This window comes from Gobio gobio (genome assembly GCF_949357685.1).
Source record: "Gobio gobio genome assembly, chromosome: 21".
Lineage (NCBI taxonomy): Eukaryota > Metazoa > Chordata > Actinopteri > Cypriniformes > Gobionidae > Gobio > Gobio gobio.
Window position 1 is genome coordinate 28,122,391 of NC_137117.1, and position 12,851 is coordinate 28,135,241.

General features: G+C 36.6%; 3 protein-coding genes across 4 annotated transcripts; 2 read left to right on the plus strand and 1 right to left on the minus strand.

Annotated features, from left to right (window-relative positions):
- Window positions 1–1,030: 1,030 nt before the first annotated feature.
- guca1b (guanylate cyclase activator 1B) lies at window positions 1,031–4,204 on the plus strand. The gene is made up of 4 exons (XM_079802387.1): window positions 1,031–1,538; window positions 1,868–2,017; window positions 2,288–2,402; window positions 2,558–4,204. The coding sequence occupies exons 1-4, from the start codon at window positions 1,338–1,340 to the stop codon at window positions 2,683–2,685; spliced, it is 594 nt and encodes a 197-aa protein (XP_079658513.1). The 5' UTR covers window positions 1,031–1,337; the 3' UTR covers window positions 2,686–4,204.
- On the plus strand, window positions 2,911–6,313 carry oard1 (O-acyl-ADP-ribose deacylase 1). Of its 2 annotated transcripts, XM_079802388.1 has the most exons (6): window positions 3,756–3,915; window positions 4,083–4,204; window positions 4,431–4,599; window positions 4,718–4,776; window positions 4,915–5,027; window positions 5,256–6,313. In XM_079802388.1, the coding sequence occupies exons 2-6, from the start codon at window positions 4,172–4,174 to the stop codon at window positions 5,356–5,358; spliced, it is 477 nt and encodes a 158-aa protein (XP_079658514.1). In that variant the 5' UTR covers window positions 3,756–3,915; window positions 4,083–4,171; the 3' UTR covers window positions 5,359–6,313. The 2 variants fall into 2 exon arrangements, with proteins under 2 accessions (XP_079658515.1, XP_079658514.1); XM_079802389.1 differs by having other exon boundaries at window positions 2,911–4,204.
- apobec2b (apolipoprotein B mRNA editing enzyme, catalytic polypeptide-like 2b) lies at window positions 6,216–10,098 on the minus strand. The gene is made up of 2 exons (XM_079802386.1): window positions 9,596–10,098; window positions 6,216–7,272 (listed from the first exon to the last, which is right to left on the minus strand). The coding sequence occupies exons 1-2, from the start codon at window positions 9,871–9,873 to the stop codon at window positions 6,738–6,740; spliced, it is 813 nt and encodes a 270-aa protein (XP_079658512.1). The 5' UTR covers window positions 9,874–10,098; the 3' UTR covers window positions 6,216–6,737.
- Window positions 10,099–12,851: the final 2,753 nt, after the last annotated feature.

Here is a 12,851-nt window from a genome sequence, read left to right on the forward strand (position 1 = left end):
ACACAGTACAATGAATCAGAGCACTGTGAACATTGTAATACTTCTCCACAACAAGATTATTATAGTTAAATCATACCATGAGTGTGCTGTTTTGCCTATTTGACATACTGTATATAATCCCGTTTCTTTGAGGTTTTACAACCTGACATATAACCCTATATCTCACTGCAGAACTATCAACATCGTGGCCTTATAAGTAGGCTACTGATAACAGAATCAAATCCACCATTATACCTGTAGATACTTTCTGTCACTTTGGAGACAGGCCCATACACAGCATATCATGTTTAAACAGGTTTCTGGTCTATATCACCTATACTAGAAAATTAAGCCATTGGACTATTATTGTTGTTGGTATTTTTTTATTGTTGTTGGTAAAATTTTACCAAAATGCACTACCCTCATGAACTAGGCCAGACTTCTCTAGATCCTATTTTTGAAAGACTATAAATAGTAAGAGCAGAGGGCAGAAGGGATTATGACTCAGATTGTCTGGATTGAGTGATCAAGAGATATATGCGGGCAGGGGTTTTAATATTTGGATCCAGGGACCCCTTCCAGACTCTCAGCCAAAAAATGGACCCCCCCTAAAAATGATATATTCGATTTTCTTATATAACTTTGATTATTAGTTTTAGTAAACATTACTGTAATACTTGCTTACATATCATTAATGTACCACATTTATTAATTTAAAATATATGGAATATTTTTGAAACCCACTGCAAAACCTTAATGGAGACCCAGAGCTGGGACCAATATGTCTTAAAAAATGGAATTGGTTAAAAAAATACATTTAAGTGTGGAAGTGGGATTTTTCTTTAGTATTCTTTGGCCTTAAACCTAAATGATTTTAACAGGTAAAAATAGTCTGGTCGTGTTTTCTGATCTGACATGAGACCCTCAGGGAGCCCTTGAACCTGAAATGAGGAATGGAACACTCTGTGTACTAAATGTTGAATTATAGCAAAGCTCTTGATCTTGTTTCAAGCTAATTGATTCAGACATGGATTGATATGAATAATCTCTTGCAGTCATGTGATCCAAAATAGCCCTTGTGCTGAATCCCAAACCAGTAGAGCCCATTCGCTGAAAGGTGGAGGTTAGTTTTAGACTTTGGCGAATTTTAACTTCAGATATTTTTTTAAAAGGGATACACGTTTGTGTACTAAATCCGACAATTTCAGTGTTGGATCATCATTTTGTGGGGCATAAAGGTTTATTGGGATGTCTGAATCAGGGAGAACTCCAGGAAAGTGAAACTGCCAGATGTGATCATGGACATTCTTTGTTGAGAAGCAGAGAAGCTTGTGTTTTTTTTATTGTCATCTTTCGTGATGGGTCAGCGACTGAGTGAGGATTCTGACGACAAAGAGATTGATGTTGCTGAACTGCAGGAGTGGTATAAAAAGTTTGTGGTGGAATGTCCGAGTGGAACCCTCTTCATGCACGAGTTCAAGAGCTTCTTCGGTGTAACTGGAAATCAGGAAGCGGCTGATTACATAGAAAACATGTTCCGTGCTTTTGATAAAAATGGGGTAAGTGATTAAATTTCAGTTACCTTACAAAAAAGGCATAAACACTCTGTAGGAGACTTGGCTATGTAGAAAACTCTTGATACTCAAAAATAATATCTAATACAATCAAATGAAAATGACATGTGAAGGCCAAGTATGTCGAAATCTGTCATCTGCATAACCCATCCAAGTTAGTGCACACTGTAGTGAGTAGCTAGTTATTATAATATAGGCCTACTAGATATTTAACATATGTAATATTATGTTCCTGACCTCTTTCAAAATTTATTCTCAGAATTTTTTGAATTTTTGACAGTTCAATCCTATTTTTTCCTTTCATTTTTTCATAGGACAACACAATTGATTTTCTGGAATACGTTGCCGCCTTGAATCTAGTTCTGCGAGGAAAATTGGAGCACAAACTGAAATGGACTTTTAAAATGTATGACAAGGATGGGAGTGGCTGCATCGACAAAACAGAGCTCAAGGAGATTGTGGAGGTAATCATCCCTCGTGCCCTTTTCCGATTGTCAATCAGACCGACTTATGAATAATTCTGTGTGTTCTGGTTGCATTTGTACTAAGATTACAATTACATTTCATCACTTTCACCGTGACATTAAATCTTAAAAAGGGGATTAATCCAGATTACCTCTGTGATAGCAGGACATTTGTGTGCAGAGATGCTATAATACTGTTTATCAGTGCACTGTAAAGAAGATATTTATGCATTTATGATTAAAATAGGCACCTTTACTTTACTTTTATAGTCAATCTACCGACTAAAGAAAGCCTGCCATGGTGAGCTGGATGAAGAGTGTAACCTACTGACCCCAGATCAGGTGGTGGACCGAATATTTGAGCTAGTGGATGAGAACGGAGATGGTAAAACCTACTATGATTCGTTATTTTTCTAGACACGAAATGACTAGCCAAACTCTTTTTCCTTCATTGCATATAGCCTGTGTTTATTAAGTGAGTTTTAGAAAAATGTGAGCTTTCTGCCTAAAGGCAGCCTTTATAAAGCCCTGTGTCCACAGGGGAGTTGTCTCTGGATGAGTTCATTGACGGGGCACGACGTGACAAGTGGGTCATGAAGATGCTGCAAATGGACGTGAACCCTGGGGACTGGATCAACGAACAGAGACGCCGCAGCTCCAACTCTTGAACTCCGTATTCACCAAAACAACCCTTAACTTAACCAACATATACACATGCTTAGTTTCTCAACTACACTAAGGTATTAGTCATGGTTCATGAAAGTGAATCTTGAGTCATCAGTACAAATTATATGTATATGCCTATCTCCCGTTTCTTTTCTTTTTTTGACAAACAGAATTCATTTTATTTGCATGTATATATTCATGTTTTCTTTATTGTTTCTTTCATTCTTGTTGCTCTAGGGTCTGTGAATGGCTCACTTTAAATATTGATCTATTATTCTGATGATGATGTGCATTTGTTGTACTTTATGAGGCATATTACTCAGTTTATCAATAACAGCCATCAGTTTCAAATGGGCATACCTGATATTTGTAAATATATGAATATTGTAAAGACTGAAGTCTCTTGAAGGCCACAACTGTAAAAGTATTTGCATCTGTACATTTCTCAAAAATAAAACTCATCAATCATACATTAAATAGACTATTAAGGAATTTCACTTTTTTACAAGCTCACAATATAGTTATATACAATTTGGTGACATGCAATTTTCTCTGTTGTGTTATATGGTAATAAAAATAATTTATTTTAATAAAGGGACACATTTTAAAAGGGAATTAATTAAAACATTTTGTGGTTATTGCTATCCTCTCATTCCAAATAACCTTTAGCCTCAGGATGTCATCAGTTGTCAATTATTACACAATTTACTCAATGGTGCTACAGCAACATATAATTGTTTTGTAATTATGAATAGATATGTATACATACTGTATGGTATGGTGAATCTGGAATACCCCTTTGGTCTAAAAATTATTTATTAACCGTTCTTAAAGAATGGTCAAATGGCTGTTATTATTATTATTATTATTTTAGGCTATTCATTTTATAAAATATTATTAGCAGAATAATCATTGAATGCTGATAACGGTTTAAATTAACAAACAAACTCATGAATACGTTAGTGAGGTTTGTCATTTCGATTTAACCTTCATTAACCTTCAATTCACCAGCATTTACCAACAGAGTCACTGGATAAACAGGATGCTCTTGCACTCCCTGACGCAAGATGGCACTCAAGCCTTTCAAAACAGCGAATGTAAACCTGCACTCGAACGCCAAAAGTGAAACCTTGGTTTTTGTGGTCTTTCTTGCTTCTTTATTTACAGTTATTGACTCGAACTATATGAACGTTTAAAGGGGCTCAAAACACACATTCATCTTTATTGTTGTGGTAAGTTTTCTGACCAGCGTTTCTAGTCAGAACGCAACGTATCTAACCAGTGGCTCTTTAACTCAATGCTGTAAATAATACCTTACTTCTTCGTAATTGTTAGGTTTTTTATATATATGTTTTCATTTTAAACAATGATTAATTGCATTTTCTGTTGATTTCTACAGTTTCATGAGGAATTTATTGACTATACGCCTGTCATACATTTTAGATACATATAGTTTGTGGAAAAATACCCACAGTGAAGTCCCTGCTCATGTCAAATATGGACAAGATAGGGCGAACGAAGGTAGGGCAGAAGTCTTACTATTTTACTTTTCAAATCTGTGTAATGATTGCCTCCGCAAAAGCATTTAGAAATTATTCTTAAAATGACTAAACTAAAATAAAATACAAGTTTTGGGTGTTGGCTGTGTGAATTCAGATGCGGTATTGCATGCCATTGTCAGGAGAGTGGACTGGAGGGATTTGTGTCATGTCATGATTGGGTTTTTGGTCTTCCTCTTTTGTTGCAGCTCCCGTGCAGCGCAGGATGGCGGTTGCTCCACATGAAAGGAGATTTGTTCACCTGTCCGTCCACCGATGCCCTGGCACACTGCATCAGTGAAGATTGCCGCATGGGAGCAGGGGTCGCTTTGCTCTTCAAGAAAAAGTTTTGTGGAGTTGAGGAGCTACTGACTCAGGGTGAGTGTGAATTTTCATTACTGACAAGTACACTACATGTAGCACTCAAATCGCACCCAGTTGATTCTCAGTTTTCTTTGTTGTATTCTGTTTTTTGTGTGTGTGTGTGTGTGTGTAGAGAAGCAACCTGGGCAATGTGCAGTCCTTAAAAGATCTAGTCGTTTTGTGTATTACCTGGTAAGATGGCTTGTAGCGTTTATTTAAAATGTTCTGTTTTACTAAATCAATTACGATAAGGGTAGAGTTTTCTGGATTTTACGACTTTCTTTGTTTTGTTATCCAAAACTTACCTTGTCCACCTTTTTCTTGCACTAGGTCACAAAGAAAAAGTACTACCAAAAACCCACCTATGACATTCTCAGAAAGAGCCTTGTGTCTATGAGGGAACACTGCTTGGCCAATGGCGTTAACAGTATATCCATGCCTCGGTAAACTGACAGGTTTAATAATAGTCACATTTTGATTTTAAATTTTGAATATGATTCTACCTAAATGACTTTAAACAATGAAAAATTATTTTGCAGAAATATAACTTGATAATTGCATTTTTAAATACTAATTTTGAAAAGAATTAGCGTAACTTGTCATTTTAAATAGGTTTATTTTTTTGTTCTGCTGAATAGACTACAATAACTGATGTCATTTTCTCTTGCTAGGATTGGCTGTGGTCTGGATAAACTGAAATGGGAAAATGTGTCTCCCATTATTACAGATGTCTTCCAGGACACAAACATCTCCATCACTGTGTACACAATCTAGACCACAGCAGGTCTGAAACTCACGTTATTTCTTAACCGTTCTTAAAGAATGGTCAAGGGGTTGCTTTTTGTTCCAATGGAATTTCACAACATGCTGTATGGTGGGTGTTTATTAGTCTTGTTCTGGGAAACATAAAAAAACAAATTCTTAAGACTGTTCTATTTATATATAATAGGAATTTAGATGCTCTTTTCACCACTAGAGGGTGCATGTCATACTGTTGTTCTCTTCAAATTTGTCAAGATTGCCTTAGACTACCTCTGCAAAAGCATTTAGAAATGATCCTCAATTTAAAATAATAAAATATTATTTTCATTGTTTCATTAGATTGTTTGAGTCTCAAAATGAAGATATTGTTTTATAATTTATGCCTTCAAGTTCACATTTTTCCAGTAAAACATTACTAATTAAGTGTACTAAAATATAAATTACGCATAAATAATGATTTCACCATTATTCTGATATTCTTATTTTCAATTGATTCCTGGAGACATTCAAAAGTTGTTGATTAATTAAAAACGTATACTAGCATTGTACTTTTAATAGTAATAGTATTATACAGTTCAGCTTGTCTCATTTCGAAGACTGACCCTCCAAAGGTCGCATTAGTTGTCCGCATGCATCATCGAGGCTCTCTCATTTCAGTGAAGCAACCATTATAAATCCTACTGTTCTTCTTCGTGAGGCATAATTACTGTCGTTTCTTTACATTTGGAAACAAATGAAACCTGTGTGTGTAGCCTTCGAAATGCGACGCAACTAAAATGTGCACTTTTGATCAACAGCTTTAGTATATTGTAAGCAGCATTAAAAAGCATCATACCTTCATACTGCTGTCTTAAATTATGCTCATGATAGGAAATTGACTCATGTTTATTGCATTAACATACAAGGAGACTATTCACTACACCATTTGGCACTTTCCCATTTCAAAATATTTTTTAAAAAATCATTTAAAAGAGAGAAAAAAAAGAATATTTAAGCATTATACTTAGAGCAAAGCAAACTATATTTTGGTTTGCAAAATAATATATTTAGAATCAACTGGAAAATAATCAATTTCATGCTTGGATTTTTACTTTAAACCCAGATGTTTGGCTTCTAAAGATTTTACTCCATAAAATAGGAATATACTGCCAGACAAAAATGTTCAGAAATGATACCATTTGGGGTACAACAGCTTGTTCTTTACCTTATCTAGCCCTGAAAGGTGTAAAGTCAGCCATGTGATGTTACAAGAGAAATGGTGTTGACAGAGGAAACAACGCGGCTAAAATGACAGGGTGATTGTAATAATATGCTTTGAAGTACCAATTTCCTTAAAGGCAGTTCACAGGCTGTATTAAAAAATCTTAATCGGCCATCCGCAGCTCCTTATCCTACTTTAAAATATCACACAACTTCTCATCATAATAATCATAGCTATCTTGACAGTCTTCCCAGGGTGTAAAGTTATCTTCCTCGTTCTCAACGAAAGTAGACCAAACATACGCAAAATCCAAAGGCCTCATCATGCGTAGTTTGCATCCCGCCCTAGCTAGCGCCTGAAGTCCGGCCTGTATCTCTGGTTCCTCCCACTGGAAAAGTCGGGAGCAGTGGATATTAAGGCGCAGTGTCTTGCGTGCTCGCAAGATCTCGATAAGCTTAGAGGCGCAGGCTGCGCAAGGGCTCGAGGACGTGTACCAGGTCACTGTGTACTGGAGTGACTTGTCGTAATAGGCCAGCACCTGTTGAAAGAAGGCCTCTTCAGCGTGTGAACCCATATGCTCATCCTCCAGGTAACCACGAAGACCGTCTGTCTCTGTAGCGCCCCCTTGAATGTCTACCTGGTAGCACAGGAAGGTCTTATTGCGCCCGGAAGAATATTCCACATTTTTAAACTGGAATTTAAAGAAGGTGGGATTCATTCTGTCTCTGTGGGAAGAAGAAGGACATTTAGAGTCTTAAGTAATGCCTGATCATTTTTATAAGCTTTCCTGTTTTCCAGCAATCAGTGCGAACAATGCCTAAGACATAAACCAATGGACTTTTATCACATTCCATTGTGAGAATGTGACTTAGATTAAAGTAGACACTGGAATACACCACACACACCAATTTTTTAAAAAAAAACTAGGCATCACACACTATTGTAAATGTTTACAGAGGAAAACTGAGCATCATATGTGACCCTTGACCACAAAACCAGTCATAAGTCACACGGTATATTTGTGGCAATAGCCAACAATACATTGTATGGGTCAAAATTATCCATCTTTTATGCCAAAAATCATAATGATATTAAGTAAAGATCATGTTCCATGAAGATATTTTGTAAATTTCCTACCGTAAATATATCAACAAAAATTATAATTATTAGAAATATGCCTTGCTAAGGACTTTTATCAATATTTAGATTTTTTTTGCACCCTCAGATTATCAAATAGTTGTATCTCGACCAAATATTGTAACAAACCACACATCAATGGAAAGCTTATTTATTCAGCTTTCGTATGATGTATACTTCTCAATTTAACAAAATTGAACCTTCTGAATGGTTTTTCTGTGTCATATAAGACTGAGATTCACACACTACTAGACTAGTCCTACCTAACTCATGCACAGCACTGCTAGGAGACACATGACAGATGAAAATAATGCGTTTTCAAATATCAAACGTGTTCTCAAACGCAAATTCTCTGACTGATGAAATCAAATCTGGATGCGATTTTCTGTGAAATCTGTCATTTCCGACTGGCCAAAATCTGCAGCTCTGATTTAAGCAAAATCAGGCAAAAACTTTGTGTGGTGCATTCCAGCTTTTTTTTTTTTTTTTAAATGAATCCATTAACTTTTGGCATGAAGCGTTTCTGCTTGGGTGACCACTAATAGGCCTACAGTGCCTCAAAAGGAGTTAATGAACTTGTAGGGAGCTCTTTGTTGAAAAATATTCTAATAAAATCTTGAGTTTTATTGCGATATTTGGAAGAAGAACTGACAAAACTGAACTTTTGGCCTTCAAGTACACTACATGACGAAGGCAACGGCCACCTAAACACCACACCCATATGTGCTTGCTGAACATTGGACTTCAAAACCAGACATTAATAGTAAGCTGGTCCTCTAAGCTTCCACTCTTCAGAGAAGGATTTGCGCATGATAGTTGGATCATGGTTGTGGAGATTAGCTCCCATTCAAACATGAGAGCAATTCATCCCAGTGTGGTTTCAGGTAACTCAAGTTTTTCCACATTAGGCTCAGTAAACCTTTTGGACCTCACTTAGTGAAGTGCCATGTTAGAAGTCACTGAGCTCTTTGGTACTGTAAATCTTTTAAGATATTGCAGACTGTCTGTCTGTATGCTTGATTGCTTCTGTTGTTACTGTGGGTGTAGCTGAAATAGTGAAACTGGTTAATTAATAGGCGGCGTCCACATACTTAGTCATTAAGTGCCAAAAGCTTTATCATTTAGGGATAGGCCTACTTGTCTGTGGCAAAGACAGGAAAAATTATAAAGAAACAAAGAGTAATTGATTGAGCTCAATAGTGCACAGATAAATCCTAAAGAATAAAATATTCCAAAAAACAATGAATTGGTGTAATTCACACAATGTTACTCAGCATAATGGAATTTGAGATGTATCTGTTGTCAGAGGTGATCCCACCAAGTAATATTTCTCGAGTGATCGATACTCATTCATCTATCATAATGTTTTCATTTATTAAAATGTATTTTAAGTGGCAAAGTAATCTTAAAAGGGTGAATATTTATGTATGTTGTTTAGAGAAAATTCTGCTACCTTCATATTAGAGGAAATTCAATATTTGTCACACAATGTTTATGCCCTTACACTAAAAAAAATGGTTCTATATGGCACTAAAAGTGGTTCTTGGCTCATAATCATAGGGGAACCACTTTTGGTGCTATATAGCACCATATCTTAACAGATTCTGTATATGGTAGCGGTGCTATATAGCACCTCAGTCATCCCGAAGAACCACTGAAGCACCGAGATTTACAGCACTTAAAGTGGTTCCCCTATGATTACGAGCCAAAGAACCACTTTTATTGCCGGTTTTAGTGTACGGTTGTGAATTTTAAAGAGTCTACACCTTAAAGTTATATTTCAGTACCTTAAAAAAGTACTAATATATACACTTAAAGTACTACTAGGAACCATTTAGGGGTAAATAAGTTACAGTAATGGAAATATTACTGTGGGATGTAGTTGGAATAAGTGAAAGATGTTTGACATACCCTACAATGATCTCAAATGGAGGCAGCTCCATAGGCTCCAGCTCAAACTCCTCTTCTTTGACTGGGCCTTTGGCTCCTTCTGCTATCTCCCCATTTCCCTGTGTCACCTCCTCATTTTTTGGCTGATTTTCTGGGGTCTTCTCCGGCTTCTTGGTCACATTTTCATCTTTGACTTTGTTCTTTTCTTTCTCCTTTTGAGGTTTACTCTCGGCTTTCTTCTCTTTCTTTTTCATCAGGCTGCCTTTACTGGGAGTCTTGCTGTCCTTTTTGTCCGCCATGCCTTAGCTGTGCGATGAAATGAGTCTGCTAGATGGGAGCGTGTGAGGGGTGCTGTTGATTCAGTGTGTGAGCCAGAGAGATGACAGGCTGAATATGTTCCTAAGTCTGTGAGTTGAAGATGAAGATAAAGATAACTCTCTGTCACAAACAGGAGCTGGTCAGAGAACGCACAAGGGAGGGAGACTGAAGGGCAGCTGCTCTCTTGTTTCCATGCTATAAAAAGGACAAAGTACAATGAGGAGGGGGGGGTTCACACATTCATTGTTTAAACACACCACCGCCCAATTTTGTTCAACAAGTGCTTCAACTAGCCTTTTTTTCCCGGCATAATGTAATGAGCATTGACATATAGCCACGTATATAACCAGGTATTTCCCTTCCCTTTTGATCAAGATATTATTGCTGATCACACACCAACAACGGGCAGTTTATTAATAACTGTAGTTTGGCAGAGAGTTCAGAATGACTCAGTCTCTTCACATAGTGAATGCCATAGTCCAGTTTGGGCCCTTACGACCCTCACATCAAGGTCGTCTAAAGGTCAGCATTGCACTGACCAGTCCCTGAAGGACTCGATTTTTGGCACTCACTGACTCATTAGAAATCTGTGTCGTTACCGTTTACAGATACTTGAGTTGTGTTGGAGGAACTGAGTCACTTTCTAGAAGATAACCATCGCAGATGTGAAATACAGTGTATTTTAAAGTTCGATTCCGGTACAGAGTGCTGATGTCCCCACTCTAACAATTCAAGTCATTACTAGTTCCCTGCCAGCTTTTGTACACATTCTTGAACCTCTGCCTGAGCTGGGAAACCGGGGAAAGTCCAATGGTTTGGGCTATGTTCAGAATACTAGCACACTTACTGGATAGTGCACAGTACACACTGTGTACTGCCTACTATTTTTAAAAATAGGATGCAAAACAGAAGGCGTTATTTCATGTTAAAAATGATCAATATACATGTTTAATTCCACAAATCTGCCCAGTATCTTTTGGCTGATATCCTCTAACATAATGTACATTGTATACATAATATATACTGCAGCAATAGTAAGAGTAAGAGTATAGCAGTCCCACATCTCCGAGGCTACAATGGTTGTTGACCATAAAAAGCAGGTAAATGGTATATAATATTTAAATATTTTTTTATATTTTAGTCATATTGCTATCACGGTTTTATAAATACAGAACACATCCTAAGAACAGAAATGTTTCAGTTATGAACGGTTTAAATATAGACCTGCGAGTAACTGAAGTGTTGGGTCATGTATCATCTGTTATAAAAGTGGACATACACATTGTGTAAAATACAATGGTATCTCACCTCCCATGAGCCACAGTATTTAGCTCACTCTGAGCTACTGCTCAAACACATGTCTGAACTGTACCATTGATTGATCCCTTCCATTATTATGGCTATAGCAAAACAAAAGAAACTTATTAATTTTACTTGGTGTATCTAAGCTTTCATTTTTAAAGTGGTAGAAATCACGTTAACACAAATTCACACTATATCAGCTACGTGTAATATAGTGTGACTTACAACTATCTCATAGCAAAGCGAATGTAATTTTCAAGTCACTCCGGGATTATTAGATGATACAGTATTATTGATAAACTGTTCTGCGTTTGAATGATTGTAAAATAATCCTTAATATTTTTATACCTAACTGTGTTAATGTTCAGTTTTAAATGGCTCATAAGCTAGTCTGTTAGTGAATTCAGTGTGTTCTCATTTGGTTTTACCCAATATTAGTTATAAAGCAGCATACATTTGATTTTGGATTTTTTTTAAGCTCTCTTTATGTATAATAGAATAGTTTTTAAATTAATCAAACATTAGCCTATATAGTTGTCAAATCAAAAGTAATACTGGAAATATTTCAAATGTAACAGCTTGAATATGTTGTATATAAAATGGATGTTGTGTTTAGCCCCTGATATTGGAATCTAGTTATGCCCCATGCCAGTGCTAAATGTTATTTTCATAGCAAATAAAACTGACCAATTTACCACACAAACACACCTACACATCACATTCACAGCAAATGATTGACAGGCATCCTTTGTTGTCATAGAGATTGCAATTACAAGCAGGATTGCAATTTCTTTTGAGGTTTGGCAGGAAGGGAGCGTGACAATGAGGAAAGGAAATTGCAACCAGAGCCATGCTACTGCTGTTTCAATATGGCTGTGCCATTCCTGCACGGATGTTGGAAATGAAACGTCAAATGGACTTTGCTTTTCCATTTTAAATTTGGCAGACGTTGTAAATTACGTGTGCACAAATAGAAAATGCAATTGCAATTTTGCCCAGAATATGATAGTCTTACTGAGACTGTGTGGGGAAACTGAAATCAGAATTCACATCCCATATACAAACGTTCATTATATCTGCACTGCAGCAGTGCCGCCCCGCCTTGCACATAAATCTCTTTGAAATTGAGTTTATTGATTGAATGTCCTTTTTGCTATTTTCTTCTCCACATGATCAGAATACAAGCACACACAAACTCTACTGTTTATATGCACAACTTGTGATGTACTTAAACTGTAAATGCAAACACACTGACATAAGCGGTTGTATGAAGACAATGAAATTGCTTGACATTTGGCATATTATTGCATGACAAAGTATTTCACAGTTATGACAAGACAAGAAGTCAGGTTTGATGAAACACTTTTTACTGAAATGGAAGTCTTTTTCACACAAAAGGTCTTTAATGCACACCAACTCTTCTTGAAATCCCACAGGCTTGATTTTTCTTGATTCAGCTCTGCAAGCTAGGAGAGACTACAGTCCACCATCAGTGTTCTCCAATTTCCTATATTCCTGAAACGTAATGATTTTCAATTACAGAACCTGCCTGCAGCTTTCTAGTGGGTAGGTTTTGTACACAAAGAACCCCCACAAAAAGCATGTCAGCTATCCTGTTACTGTTTAACCAGTTCTTTCCTTAAATGAATATAAAGCT